Source organism: Electrona antarctica, assembly GCF_951216825.1.
Source record: "Electrona antarctica genome assembly, chromosome: 18".
NCBI lineage: Eukaryota > Metazoa > Chordata > Actinopteri > Myctophiformes > Myctophidae > Electrona > Electrona antarctica.
The window spans coordinates 6186582-6199689 of record NC_136799.1 but is presented as its reverse complement, the minus strand read 5'-3'; the positions used below and the strand labels follow the sequence as shown (position 1 = coordinate 6199689).

The window sequence follows — 13108 nt, the reverse complement described above, 5'->3', positions numbered from 1 at the left end:
CTGCAGTGACATAGGGCTTTAAGACCCTACGTCCTCCCTGTGGGGGCTCCTCACTGGCAGGCTGCAGTGACATAGGGCTTTAAGACCCTACGTCCTCCCTGTGGGGGCTCCTCACTGGCAGGCTGCAGTGACATAGGGCTTTAAGACCCTACGTCCTCCCTGTGGGGGCTCCTCACTGGCAGGCTGCAGTGACATAGGGCTTTAAGACCCTACGTCCTCCCTGTGGGGGCTCCTCACTGGCAGGCTGCAGTGACATAGGGCTTTAAGACCCTACGTCCTCCCTGTGGGGGCTCCTCACTGGCAGGCTGCAGTGACATAGGGCTTTAAGACCCTACGTCCTCCCTGTGGGGGCTCCTCACTGGCAGGCTGCAGTGACATAGGGCTTTAAGACCCTAGGTCCTCCCTGTGGGGGCTCCTCACTGGCAGGCTGCAGTGACATAGGGCTTTAAGACCCTACGTCCTCCCTGTGGGGGCTCCTCACTGGCAGGCTGCAGTGACATAGGGCTTTAAGACCCTACGTCCTCCCTGTGGGGGCTCCTCACTGGCAGGCTGCAGTGACATAGGGCTTTAAGACCCTACGTCCTCCCTGTGGGGGCTCCTCACTGGCAGGCTGCAGTGACATAGGGCTTTAAGGCCCTACGTCCTCCCTGTGGGGGCTCCTCACTGGCAGGCTGCAGTGACATAGGGCTTTAAGACCCTACGTCCTCCCTGTGGGGGCTCCTCACTGGCAGGCTGCAGTGACATAGGGCTTTAAGGCCCTACGTCCTCCCTGTGGGGGCTCCTCACTGGCAGGCTGCAGTGACATAGGGCTTTAAGACCCTACGTCCTCCCTGTGGGGGCTCCTCACTGGCAGGCTGCAGTGACATAGGGCTTTAAGACCCTACGTCCTCCCTGTGGGGGCTCCTCACTGGCAGGCTGCAGTGACATAGGGCTTTAAGACCCTACGTCCTCCCTGTGGGGGCTCCTCACTGGCAGGCTGCAGTGACATAGGGCTTTAAGACCCTACGTCCTCCCTGTGGGGGCTCCTCACTGGCAGGCTGCAGTGACATAGGGCTTTAAGACCCTACGTCCTCCCTGTGGGGGCTCCTCACTGGCAGGCTGCAGTGACATAGGGCTTTAAGACCCTACGTCCTCCCTGTGGGGGCTCCTCACTGGCAGGCTGCAGTGACATAGGGCTTTAAGACCCTACGTCCTCCCTGTGGGGGCTCCTCACTGGCAGGCTGCAGTGACATAGGGCTTTAAGACCCTACGTCCTCCCTGTGGGGGCTCCTCACTGGCAGGCTGCAGTGACATAGGGCTTTAAGACCCTACGTCCTCCCTGTGGGGGCTCCTCACTGGCAGGCTGCAGTGACATAGGGCTTTAAGACCCTACGTCCTCCCTGTGGGGGCTCCTCACTGGCAGGCTGCAGTGACATAGGGCTTTAAGACCCTACGTCCTCCCTGTGGGGGCTCCTCACTGGCAGGCTGCAGTGACATAGGGCTTTAAGACCCTACGTCCTCCCTGTGGGGGCTCCTCACTGGCAGGCTGCAGTGACATAGGGCTTTAAGACCCTACGTCCTCCCTGTGGGGGCTCCTCACTGGCAGGCTGCAGTGACATAGGGCTTTAAGACCCTACGTCCTCCCTGTGGGGGCTCCTCACTGGCAGGCTGCAGTGACATAGGGCTTTAAGACCCTACGTCCTCCCTGTGGGGGCTCCTCACTGGCAGGCTGCAGTGACATAGGGCTTTAAGACCCTACGTCCTCCCTGTGGGGGCTCCTCACTGGCAGGCTGCAGTGACATAGGGCTTTAAGACCCTACGTCCTCCCTGTGGGGGCTCCTCACTGGCAGGCTGCAGTGACATAGGGCTTTAAGACCCTACGTCCTCCCTGTGGGGGCTCCTCACTGACAGGCTGCAGTGACATAGGGCTTTAAGACCCTACGTCCTCCCTGTGGGGGCTCCTCACTGGCAGGCTGCAGTGACATAGGGCTTTAAGACCCTACGTCCTCCCTGTGGGGGCTCCTCACTGGCAGGCTGCAGTGACATAGGGCTTTAAGCAACTAGTCCACTATTCAACTAGTCGAGTGTCGACTAGTAAATCCACTAGTCGACCTTGTTGGTAGTAGTTGACTAGATAAGGAAAAAAAAAAAACGTTTTTGTAGGCCTCAAGATCAGCTAGATTATAGTTATAGTCACCAATGTACACAGTTCTCCATGGATCGCCACCTTGCCGTGGTGGAGAACCTTGCGTGTTCCAATGAACCTGAGAGCGATGCCGTCGGGAGCTTAGTTTAGCTCCTGGTAGGGTCACCCATGGCGGTAAGGTCGAGGGGGAGGTTCCAGACAAAGTGCGATCCAAAAGACCCCAACGGCGGAAGTGGCGGAGGATGACACAGTAAGTCACAACGGCACTGAAGGCGGATGAAGGCTGCAACAGAGGGTGGTCTCCAGTCGTCATGGACTCCATGCCATTGGATTCAGGCCCCTCTCTGCCAAGGACCGTGTGGTGGCTGCAGGCGCATCAGTCTCCCCACGTAAAAAGACGTCACGCGCAGGCGTCCTCCTGAAAGGAACCCATTCATTCTACATACTGGACATTAAGAAGACCTGTGGCGTCCAGGAAGAGGTAACGGGGGCAGGACAGTGAAGTCTGGCAGTTCCTAGCCACAACCTGGCACACAGGCGGTGGGTGTTTAGTTCAGTCGCTAAGCTCTTGGACTGAGGCAGATAGAGCTTTTCGGCAGTGACACCCACGACTGAGCAGCCCTATTCAGGGTCCACTCTGCTCACCCCAGTAGGGGAAGGGGTTAGAAAAGGTACCCTAAAAATAGCCTGCCTCACAAAATCCTGTCTGGAATACCGCATCCAGAGGGATCACCAACACGCGGTCAGAAACAAAAACTAAAAAAATTACGTATTGGAGAGTCCAATACTCCAATACGTAAAAAATTACGTATTGGAGCCTGGAATGTGCGGACCCTCACGGACAACCAAGCCAGTGATCGACCTGAAAGAAGAACTGCTATCGTCTCCAGAGAGCTAAGGAAGTTCCAGATTGACATTGCAGCACTCTCCGAGACCCGACTGGCTGATGAAGGGCAGCTGAAGGAGGAAAAGGGCGGATATACTTTCTTTTGGAAAGGAAAGCCTGCAAATGAGCCACGAATCCATGGTGTGGGTTTTGCTATTAAGAACTGCCTCATTAATCACCTCCATGAACTCCCTGTGGGCATCAACGAGCGCCTAATGACCATACGTCTGATGCTTGCCAGTAGTCAGATGGCCACCGTTATTAGTGCCTACGCACCAACGCTTGATGCACAGGATGAAGTAAAGGAGGCCTTCTATGCTGACCTGGACAAAATTCTATCTGAAGTTCCCAAGGAGGACAAGCTAATCCTTCTGGGAGATTTCAATGCCAGAGTGGGACGAAACCACCACCTATGGAGGGGCACGTTGGGGAGAGAAGGAGTTGGAAACACAAACTCCAATGGCATACTACTGCTAACCAAGTGGTCAGAGCACAACCTGGTCATCACCAACACACTTTTCCGTCAGAAAACCAAGTTCAAAACATCATGGATGCATCCTCGCTCCAAGCTATGGCATCTCATTGATTATGTCATTGTCCGCTCCAAAGACCACCGCGATGTCCTTAACACCAGAGCAATGACCAGTGCAGACGACTGCTGGACTGACCATCGTCTCATTCGCTCCATCATGTCTATTCGCTTAATGCGGAAAAGAAGGGTGCAGAAAGGACAGAGCCGGCCAAAGCTTAACATCGACTTGTTGGGTGACACCACCTACCAACAACAGCTGCAGGATGCTCTTAGCACAGCTTTGCCCAAACAGTACCCGGAGGATACTGAGACACACTGGGGCATACTGTCCACTGCCATCATGAACTCCTGCAAAAACATCCTTGGTCACAAAAAGCGGAGACATCAAGACTGGTATGATGAGAATGACACAGAGATTCAGAAACTCATTGACTTCAAGCGGCAAACTTTCATCACCTGGCAAAATAACATCCACTGCAAGGTGAAAAGAGAAGCCCATGCCAAAGCGAAGGCAGCCGTTCAAACGCAAGTTAGGAAACTGAAGAACCAGTGGTGGACAAAGAAGGCTCTGGAAATCCAGCAGCTTGCCGACTCTGGGGATACAAGAGGTTTCTTTGATGCCACAAGAGCAGTATATGGTCCCAGACACCGCTGTTTAACCCCCCTTCGCTCTAAAGATGGGCTCTTGCTTCTGAAGGACAATGAGGCAATAGCAAACAGGTGGAAAGAGCACTATAAGGACCTCTTAAACAGGGATACTATTCCTGAGATGGAGGCTCTTGAGCAACTCCCCCAAAAGCCCATTGTTGAAAGCATGGGAGAACCACCCAGCCTGGATGAGGTGATGGATGCGATTAAGAACATGAAAAACAACAAGGCTGCTGGGCCCGACGGCATCCCAGCAGAAGTCCTAAAGAAAGGAGGACCCGACCTTCTTACGCACATCCATGCCCTGCTTCATAAAATCTGGGAAGAAGAGGAAATCCCTGCACAGCTTAGGGATGCCTTAATTGTCTCCATATTTAAGAAGGGAGACAAGGCAGACTGCGGAAACTACCGTGGCATTTCTCTCCTGTCCACCATAGGGAAGGCTCTAGCTCGCGTGCTGGCCAACAGACTCACTCCCCTGTCAGAAAACATCCTTCCTGAGTCTCAGAGTGGATTTCGCCCAAACAGAGGCACTACTGACATGGTTTTCACTATTCGTCAACTGCAGGAAAAATGCCGGGAACAAAATCAAGCACTATACATGGCCTTCATAGACCTCACCAAAGCCTTTGACTCAGTGAACCGCCATGCCCTCTGGCTGGTTCTGGCAAAGATTGGCTGCCCAGAAAAGTATGTCCGGGTACTGAGACTGCTACATGACAATATGTCAGCCACAGTACTTAGCGGCAGTGGAGACGAAACTGAACCCTTCCGGGTCGACACAGGAGTCAAACAGGGATGTGTCATCGCTCCAACACTATTCTCCATCTTTATTGCTGCTATCCTCCATCTCACAAGCATGCATCTGCCCCAGGGAGTCGACATCATGTACAGGACTGACGGTCAACTCCTCAACATCAACCGTTTCAGGGCTAAAGGTCAAACCACCACCGTATCAATCATGGAGCTGCAGTATGCGGACGACAACGCCCTTGTAGCCCTTTCGGAAGAGGACCTACAGTCCATCTTATCCGCATTTGCGAAAGCATACAAACAGCTTGGTCTGGCCATTAACATAAAAAAGACCCAAATCCTCCACCAACCACCACCAAACAGCAGTACACCTGTCCTACCCCCCAACATCTCCATCGACAACGTCACACTGGAAAATGTGGACCACTTCCCATACCTCGGCAGCCTCCTATCCTCAAATGCTGTCATCGATGATGAAATACACCATCGCCTCAGTTGTGCCAGTGGCTCTTTCTCAAGGCTAAGGAAGAGAGTCTTTGAGAACCGCGACCTCCAACCAAAGACCAAAATCTTGGTATACAAAGCTGTGGTGCTCCCCACCCTTCTGTATGGGTCAGAGGCCTGGACCACATACAGCAGGCACATAAAGGCACTTGAGACGTACCATCAGAGGTGTCTCCGGAAAATCCTCAGGATTAGCTGGGAGGACCGACGCACTAACACCAGCGTCCTGGAGGAGGCAAACGTTCTCACCATCACTGCCACCATTGCCCAAAACCAGCTCAGATGGACTGGCCATGTTGTCCGCATGCCTGACTCTCGCCTCCCAAAACAAGTCCTGTACTCCCAGCTTGTTAAAGGGAAACGGGCCCCGGGAGGTCAAAAGAAGAGGTATAAGGACAATATTAAAACAATCCTAAAGAAGTGCCACATTGACCTCAAAGCTTGGGAAGACAAGGCAACAGACAGGACGACCTGGAGAAACCTTGTCCGTGAGGGTGCTGTAAAGTATGATAATGACCTCCGCCATGCTGCACAGGACAAGCGCAGACTCAGAAAGGAGAGAACATCCAGTAAACCGGTCCAACCCAAACCCACCACTACATTCCCCTGTCCACACTGCACCAGAATAATCGGGTCCAGAATCGGCCTCCATCGCCACCTGACGACCCACAAGGACCAAGAAGGAGGACAGTCATACTCGGATACGAGTGACCGCCGATGATGGTGTGTGTGTGTACCTCTGGGTGTGTGTGTTCTGTAGCAGCAGCAGTAGGAGTGGTGTGTGTGTCTGTGTGTCCCAGCATCAAGGAGATGGTCTCAGTGTGTGTGTGTGTGTGTGTGTGTGTGTGTGTGTGTGTACCTCTGGGTGTGTGTGTTCTGTAGCAGCAGCTGTAGGAGTGGTGTGTGTGACTGTGTGTGTGTGTGTGTGTGTGTGTGTGTGTGTGTGTGTGTGTGTGTGTGACTGTGTGTGTGTGTGTGTGTGTGTGTGTGTGTACCTCTGGGTGTGTGTGTTCTGTAGCAGCAGCAGTAGGAGTGGTGTGTGTGTCTGTGTGTCCCAGCATCATGGAGATGGTCTCAGTGTGTGTGTGTGTGTGTGTGTGTGTGTGTGTGTGTGTGTGTGTGTGTGTGTGTGTGTGTGTACCTCTGGGTGTGTGTGTTCTGTAGCAGCAGTAGTAGTAGCAGTAGTAGTGGTGTGTGTGTCTCCCAGCATCAAGGAGATGGTCTCAGTGTGTGTGTGTGTGTGTGTGTGTGTGTGTGTGTGTGTGTGTACCTCTGGGTGTGTGTGTTCTGTAGCAGCAGTAGTAGTAGCAGTAGTAGTGGTGTGTGTGTCTCCCAGCATCAAGGAGATGGTCTCAGCCAACGCTTCATTCACAAACTGTCTGATGAGGTCAGAGTTCACCGGCAGACCACAGTCGACCAATAGCTGAAAGCCTTCTCCTCCTGCACACTCCACTGAACACACACACACACACACACACACACACACACACACACACACACACACACACACACACACACACACACACACACACACACACACACACACACACACACACACACACACACACACACACACACACACACAGTAAGTAACTTAATTTCAGTGTTAGGCACAAAACTATGCATATCCTGCCGCCCCGCCTCCCCTCCTCACCTATGTCTGAGACGGCACTCCTCTCCTCTGCATCTGATTGGTCGGTGGATTCGTTCTGGGCGGGGTCAGAAGGAGGGGGGCGGTACATCTCTGAAATCATCCTGGCCATGAGCTGCTGTTCAACCCTGTGTGTGTGTGTGTGTGTGTGTGTGTGTGTGTGTGTGTGTGTGTGTGTGTGTGTGTGTGTGTGTGTGTGAGAGAGAGAGAGAGAGAGAGAGAGAGAGAGAGAGAGAGAGATTGAGAGACAGAGACAGACAGACAATTTGAGAAATGTTCTCTAATAGAAACTTTAATCAAATATACATTTTTCAAACTGATTTCAACATGTTGCACTTTTGTATAAAATAAGGGTCAAAACCATGATGTGCAACCCGTGGTGTACCGTACGGATCAGACCCAAACGTCTCTATAGAATAGAACCACAATAGAGTAGAATAGTAATCCTGAATGCTGATTTGAACAACAGACACATATTAACATTCAAATGATGAAAAAGAATATAATTTAGAAAGCATGTTATTTAGGCTCATTGTTTATCTGGCATCCTAATGTTCAATGTTTGTGATTTAGATAGCATATTGTTTAGACTTTAGACACATGGTTTGTTTACCCAGTGTCTTACAGCAGGGGTTCTCAACCCGTGGGTCGCGACCCCTCGGGGGGTCGCCAAATTATTTTAGGGGGTCCCCAAATTATTTTCAAAATTTTTTTTAAAATTTTGTTTTCACGATTTTTCAAAAATAGCAGACCTACAAGCTCGTAGCGCGCCACTCGGTGGCGCGCTATGAGCTTGTAGATCTGCTATTTTTCAATAGCTAAATTATAACAATGCTTAAAACACCAAAAGGGATTCCCGCCCAAAATGGTTTAAGGTTATTGTAGCAGTCAATTTATATTGGGGGTCGGGAGGGGGCGGGGCGGGGGTCCCGAGACATTGCCAAAGCATTTCCGGGGGTCCCCGGCCAAAAACGTTGAGAACCCCTGTCTTACAGTAGTATCTTGAGGCACTACACTGTCTCTCTGGATTCTATATGCAGGTGAAACAACCTTGCTATTGTAGGTCGCTCTTTAATAAGAGCGTCTGCTAAATTAAATGCATACGTTATGAATTGTATGTTGTGTGTGAACACTAGCTGAGTCAGGACTCGCCATTCAACCAGGTGGTTCTCCAGGGTCTCCCTGGGCTGAGCCGGATCCAGGGGAGAGGCCTGCTCCTGGGCAGGGTCAGGATCTCTGGCCTGGGGCGGGAACACTGGTCCATGGTACATCGTTACTGGAGGAGAGGCCTGTCCCTCCAACTCTATAACCTCATCCACTAACACACTGTCCTCCTCCTGAGAGGAGAGGAGAGGAGAGGAGAGGAGAGGAGAGGAGAGGAGAGGGGATGAGAGGAGAGGAGGGGAGAGGGGAGGAGAGGAGAGGGGAGGAGGGGAGGAGAGGGGATGAGAGGAGAGGAGAGGGGATGAGAGGAGAGGAGAGGGGAGGAGGGGAGAGGGGAGGAGAGGAGGAGAGGAGGGGAGGAGAGGGGATGAGAGGAGAGGGGAGGAGAGGAGAGGAGAGGGGATGAGAGGAGAGGAGAGGGGAGGAGGGGAGGAGAGGGGATGAGAGGAGAGGGGAGGAGAGGAGAGGAGAGGAGAGGGGATGAGAGGGGATGAGAGGAGAGGGGAGGAGAGGAGAGGGGAGGAGAGGAGGGGAGGAGAGGGGATGAGAGGAGAGGGGAGGAGAGGAGAGGAGAGGAGAGGGGATGAGAGGAGAGGAGAGGAGAGGGGATGAGAGGAGAGGAGAGGAGAGGAGAGGGGAGGAGGAGAGGGGAGGAGAGGAGAGGAGAGGAGAGGAGAGGAGAGGAGAGGAGAGGAGAGGAGAGGAGAGGAGAGGAGAGGAGAGGAGAGGGGAGGAGGAGAGGGGAGGAGAGGAGAGGAGAGGAGAGGAGAGGAGAGGAGAGGAGAGGAGAGGAGAGGAGAGGAGAGGAGAGGAGAGGAGAGGAGAGGGGATGAGAGGAGAGGAGAGGAGAGGGGAGGGGAGGAGAGGAGGGGAGGAGAGGAGAGGGGATGAGAGGAGAGGGGATGAAAAAAGTGAAAATAGTCCCATCTCTTGCCACCGAGTCGACACACAACCCACTTCCGCGATGCGAATCAACCACACAGAGCAGAGCGAGATGGAATGTACCACAACCCCTCGTTCACTTTGCATTGGACTCAGTTTCCCAGAAGCCCCCGCAAGCCAGTGATGCGTTGATTTCCGGCTACGTCATCATAAAGCGTCGTCCTCGTGACGATGTCCGCGACAAAGCCGGCACTTCTTAAAAGCTTAAAAAAACGGCGAATAAAAAATCTAAAACAAATAGCGTTTAGCGTGCTACGCAGAGAAAGACAATGGAAAAGAACACGTGTTTAGCGGGTTACGCAGACTGTTAAAGCAGTAGTGAAAATAGCAGATCTACAAGCTCACAACATGGCGCAAAGCAGCTGCTATTTTCACTTTCAGTTTCTTATTAAACTTTTATTTTTTATTATATATTTATTTTATTTTTTATTTATTTATTATTATTAGATTTTTTTATTTCATTTATTAACCCATTTAGGCCTGACGTCAAAATAAAAATAAAAATCTAAATCCTGACAGTTTTCTGAAATACCAGTTTCTATATCAGTGGTGCTTAATATTTCATATCAAATATTATATGTATTTGGCCACGGACCCCCATCGGAAAATATGTTGTTCCAGGGACGCCCCTCAAAGAGTTAAAAAGTTCAAAGATTTGCGCCACATTTCTACAGATCTACAAGCTCGTAACGCAGCACTCGGTGCAGCGCTATGAGCTTGTAGATCTGCTATTTTTCAATAGCTAAAGTATAACATAATGCACGAGACACCAGAATGGGTTTTAACGTAGGAAACAACTAAAAGGCAGCATTAGGAGGTGGTGTTACCGTTACCTGGACAACATCAACCACAGCCATGAACTGTGAGCCGGGGAACGAGTTCTCCTCCTGACTGTTCCTCTCATCCTCTGAACGGAACGTGTTCTCCTCCTGGCCGTTCCTCTCATCCTCTGCCTGCAGGGATTACAAACATGATTGGTGGAAAACAAACCAAAAACATTTAGTCATTGTTGGGTATACACAAACCTTGTGCGTCCAAAAAGAAAGAACCAAATGTGTGATGCATTGTATGACGACGAAGGAGGGCATACAACATGAATACCGGCCCATGAAAAGTATAAATGTGGAGATGCAGTACAAGGTTCTTGCCCAACAGCAACGATATACAGACTAGACACCAAACATTTCATATATATAATATATATATATATATATATACAATTTACAATTTAGGCATTTAGCAGATGCTCTTAATCCAGAGCGATTTACATTAAGCAATAACAAAAAAGCATGGCAATATATCACATACAAAAAAAATGAAACATGCGCAAGCTAAGAACGTAACAGTGAGGTATCTAAATAATGAAACTATACATATAAACTATACATACTATACTATACTATACATAAATACTATAAAGTGCTATGACTACATAAAATGCAATTCTAGTGCTGTCTACGTAACATGCTTTAAGTCTGTATAAAATGCTATCTAAGGGGCTAGGGCAAGTGCTACGGGCTATATTCTTTTACTGCTCATTTCTTTTCTCATGTGCCTTCATTTTAGCTTTAGTGCTTACGTATGTCTCCTTCCTTCCATCTTGTTTCAAGTAGTTCATGCATGGCTGCTAGTATCATTCTGGTTATACCTGGGCCTCGGGCTGAGCTGCTTCCACGTCTCCAGAGCAGACCTCCATGAGCACCACGTTGCTTTGACACGGTGAGAGAGGAGGAGGAGGATGAGGAGGCTCACAGGAGGAGGAGGAGGAGGAGGAGGAGGAGGAGGAGGAGGGGACAACCACTGGACCAGGAGGGGAGAGGAGAACTCTGGAAGGCCGGGGAGGAGTGGAGAAGAGAACCCTGGCAGGCCGGGGAGGAGAACGGTCTATCCTGGGCTGGCCTACAGATAGAGAGACACATATATAACAGTGGTTCTCAACGTGTGGGTACTGGGGACCCCCGGGTGACCGTAAAGTGACAATTTAAAGACTTTTAAGACCTTTTTAATAGCAAGAAAAAGGGAAGGAAAGAAATGGAGACCAGTGCATTGATGTTGATTTGTTGATTACTGCACCACTGTAAGTAATCAACAAACTATACAGACTGCATTTCGTTTTTTTGTGGCTTTCGCATTTATTTTATTTATATTTTCTAAGAGGGATAGAGATAGTAGGCTGACAGGAAATGGGGAGAGAGATGGGGGAGGGGTGACCTGCAGTAAAGGCCGTCGGGATCGGGAGTCGAACCCGCGGCACACTGACGCCAGACTGGATTACCCTGCAGCCAAGGTGCCCGGACGGCTACGCCAGCCGCCCGGGCCTACAGACTGCATTTCCCACAAGGCAATGCGGTAGCTGCCATAACATACCTGGTGTGCAGTGACCAAACAAACCTCTGGCGTAACTTCGTAAGGTCAATTAATCTTCTTTTAAACACACGTGGAATGTAGTTATTTGTTGAAACTGATGTCCAGTTTCATTTTAACTGCTACACACCACAAGTGGTGAGATGTAGGTGTAGTACCTCTCCTTTGTCACAAGATGGGGCACTTTCCCAACATTCCACTTGGTCTGATTAGTTTGTCTGAAAATTAAATGTGCTATTGTGTATATATATATATATATATACTCAAAAGTATGTTGAGGAATGGCATACAGAGTAGTATGTAGCACGTGGGTTTAGACACAGCATATCAGGTCCTCAGTGACAAAGGCCGTCTCACTATCACTGCTACCAAGCTGAGAGAACTAAAGGGATTGAGCTTTTGCATTTGTAGCACCTCCTACGCTGTGGAATGACTTTTGAGTTTTCTGAAAAACCTTATGGTTCTGTCAGTGGTGCTCAAACATTATCATGTCAAGGAGCCCAAAAATTATATGTAATTGGCCACCGACCCCCATCTGAAAATATGGTGTTCCAGGGACCCACCCCAGAAGCAAAGATATGAGTTAAAAACGTTCGCTGTGAATATATATTAAAAGATTTGCGCCAAATTTCACAATTTTTCAAAAATAGCAGATCTACAAGCTCGTCGTGCGGCACTCGGTGCCGCGCTATGAGCTTGTAGATCTGCTATTTTTCAATAGCTAAAGTATAAGAAATGCTGAGTCAGTTGATAATTTTAAGAAGCTGCTAAAAACCCATCTGTACCGTAAACATTTTGATTTGCTATAGTGATTATTTCTATGTTCTGTTGATTTCCATGTACTGCTGTTCTGTTTTTATCTATTTGTTTGTATGTACTGCTTTCGCTGCTCCGTTTCTGATTTTATTGCTGGTTTATTTCTGAACGTGTTTTATTCTATTATTTTATTGTACAGGTGCTTTATGGAAAAAAATTACCTTACCTTTATACCATCAGCTCATCATACTGAGAGACAAGCCGAGAAGTAACACAACAAGTCTATCCCCCGTTTCAATGCGATGGATAGACCAGGGGGTCCTTTCCTTGACTTTTTCATGTCAGGGACCCCCAAAATGACACTGATTACTACCCTGCGGACCCCCATTTGAGAATATATGCCAAGAACCCCCATGAGAGAAGATGTTTACGGCTCTGGCAGTGATTTTCAAACCATTTTCATTTCAAGGGCCCCCCAGTTTGATCTGAATTAGGCTACGGTCCCTTATTTAATGGCATTTCTATCTCTGGGACACCAATATAAATTGTAAAATCAAAGTTAATTTAACTCTGAGAGTGTACACTCTCTGAGTTACAGGCCCATAAGGGTCCATTTGGTTCCTAATTATCATTTAGCTGATTTTACATTTCATCATGAGCATCGAGCAATTAGCCCTTCACTAAGTCCCTCCCCAACCCATCCTTGTCCAATAGGCACGTTAGCAGCGAAGAAAGCTTGACCTGCATAGCAACCGTTGCTAAACTATTTGGATTGGCATTGGA

At 49.6% G+C, this 13108-nt stretch overlaps 1 protein-coding gene across 1 annotated transcript in view; it reads right to left on the bottom strand.

Moving 5' to 3' along the window:
- kiaa0586 (KIAA0586 ortholog) overlaps positions 1 to 13108 on the bottom strand; it is a 123706-nt gene that overhangs the window by 45901 nt on the left and 64697 nt on the right. The window contains exons 20-24 of the mRNA XM_079528467.1: positions 10854 to 11104; positions 10039 to 10158; positions 8252 to 8436; positions 7103 to 7227; positions 6719 to 6900 (exon numbers count right to left, since the gene is read on the bottom strand). Of these exons, the coding sequence (XP_079384593.1) occupies positions 6719 to 6900; positions 7103 to 7227; positions 8252 to 8436; positions 10039 to 10158; positions 10854 to 11104 (863 nt within the window). The remainder of the gene's footprint in view (positions 1 to 6718; positions 6901 to 7102; positions 7228 to 8251; positions 8437 to 10038; positions 10159 to 10853; positions 11105 to 13108) is intronic.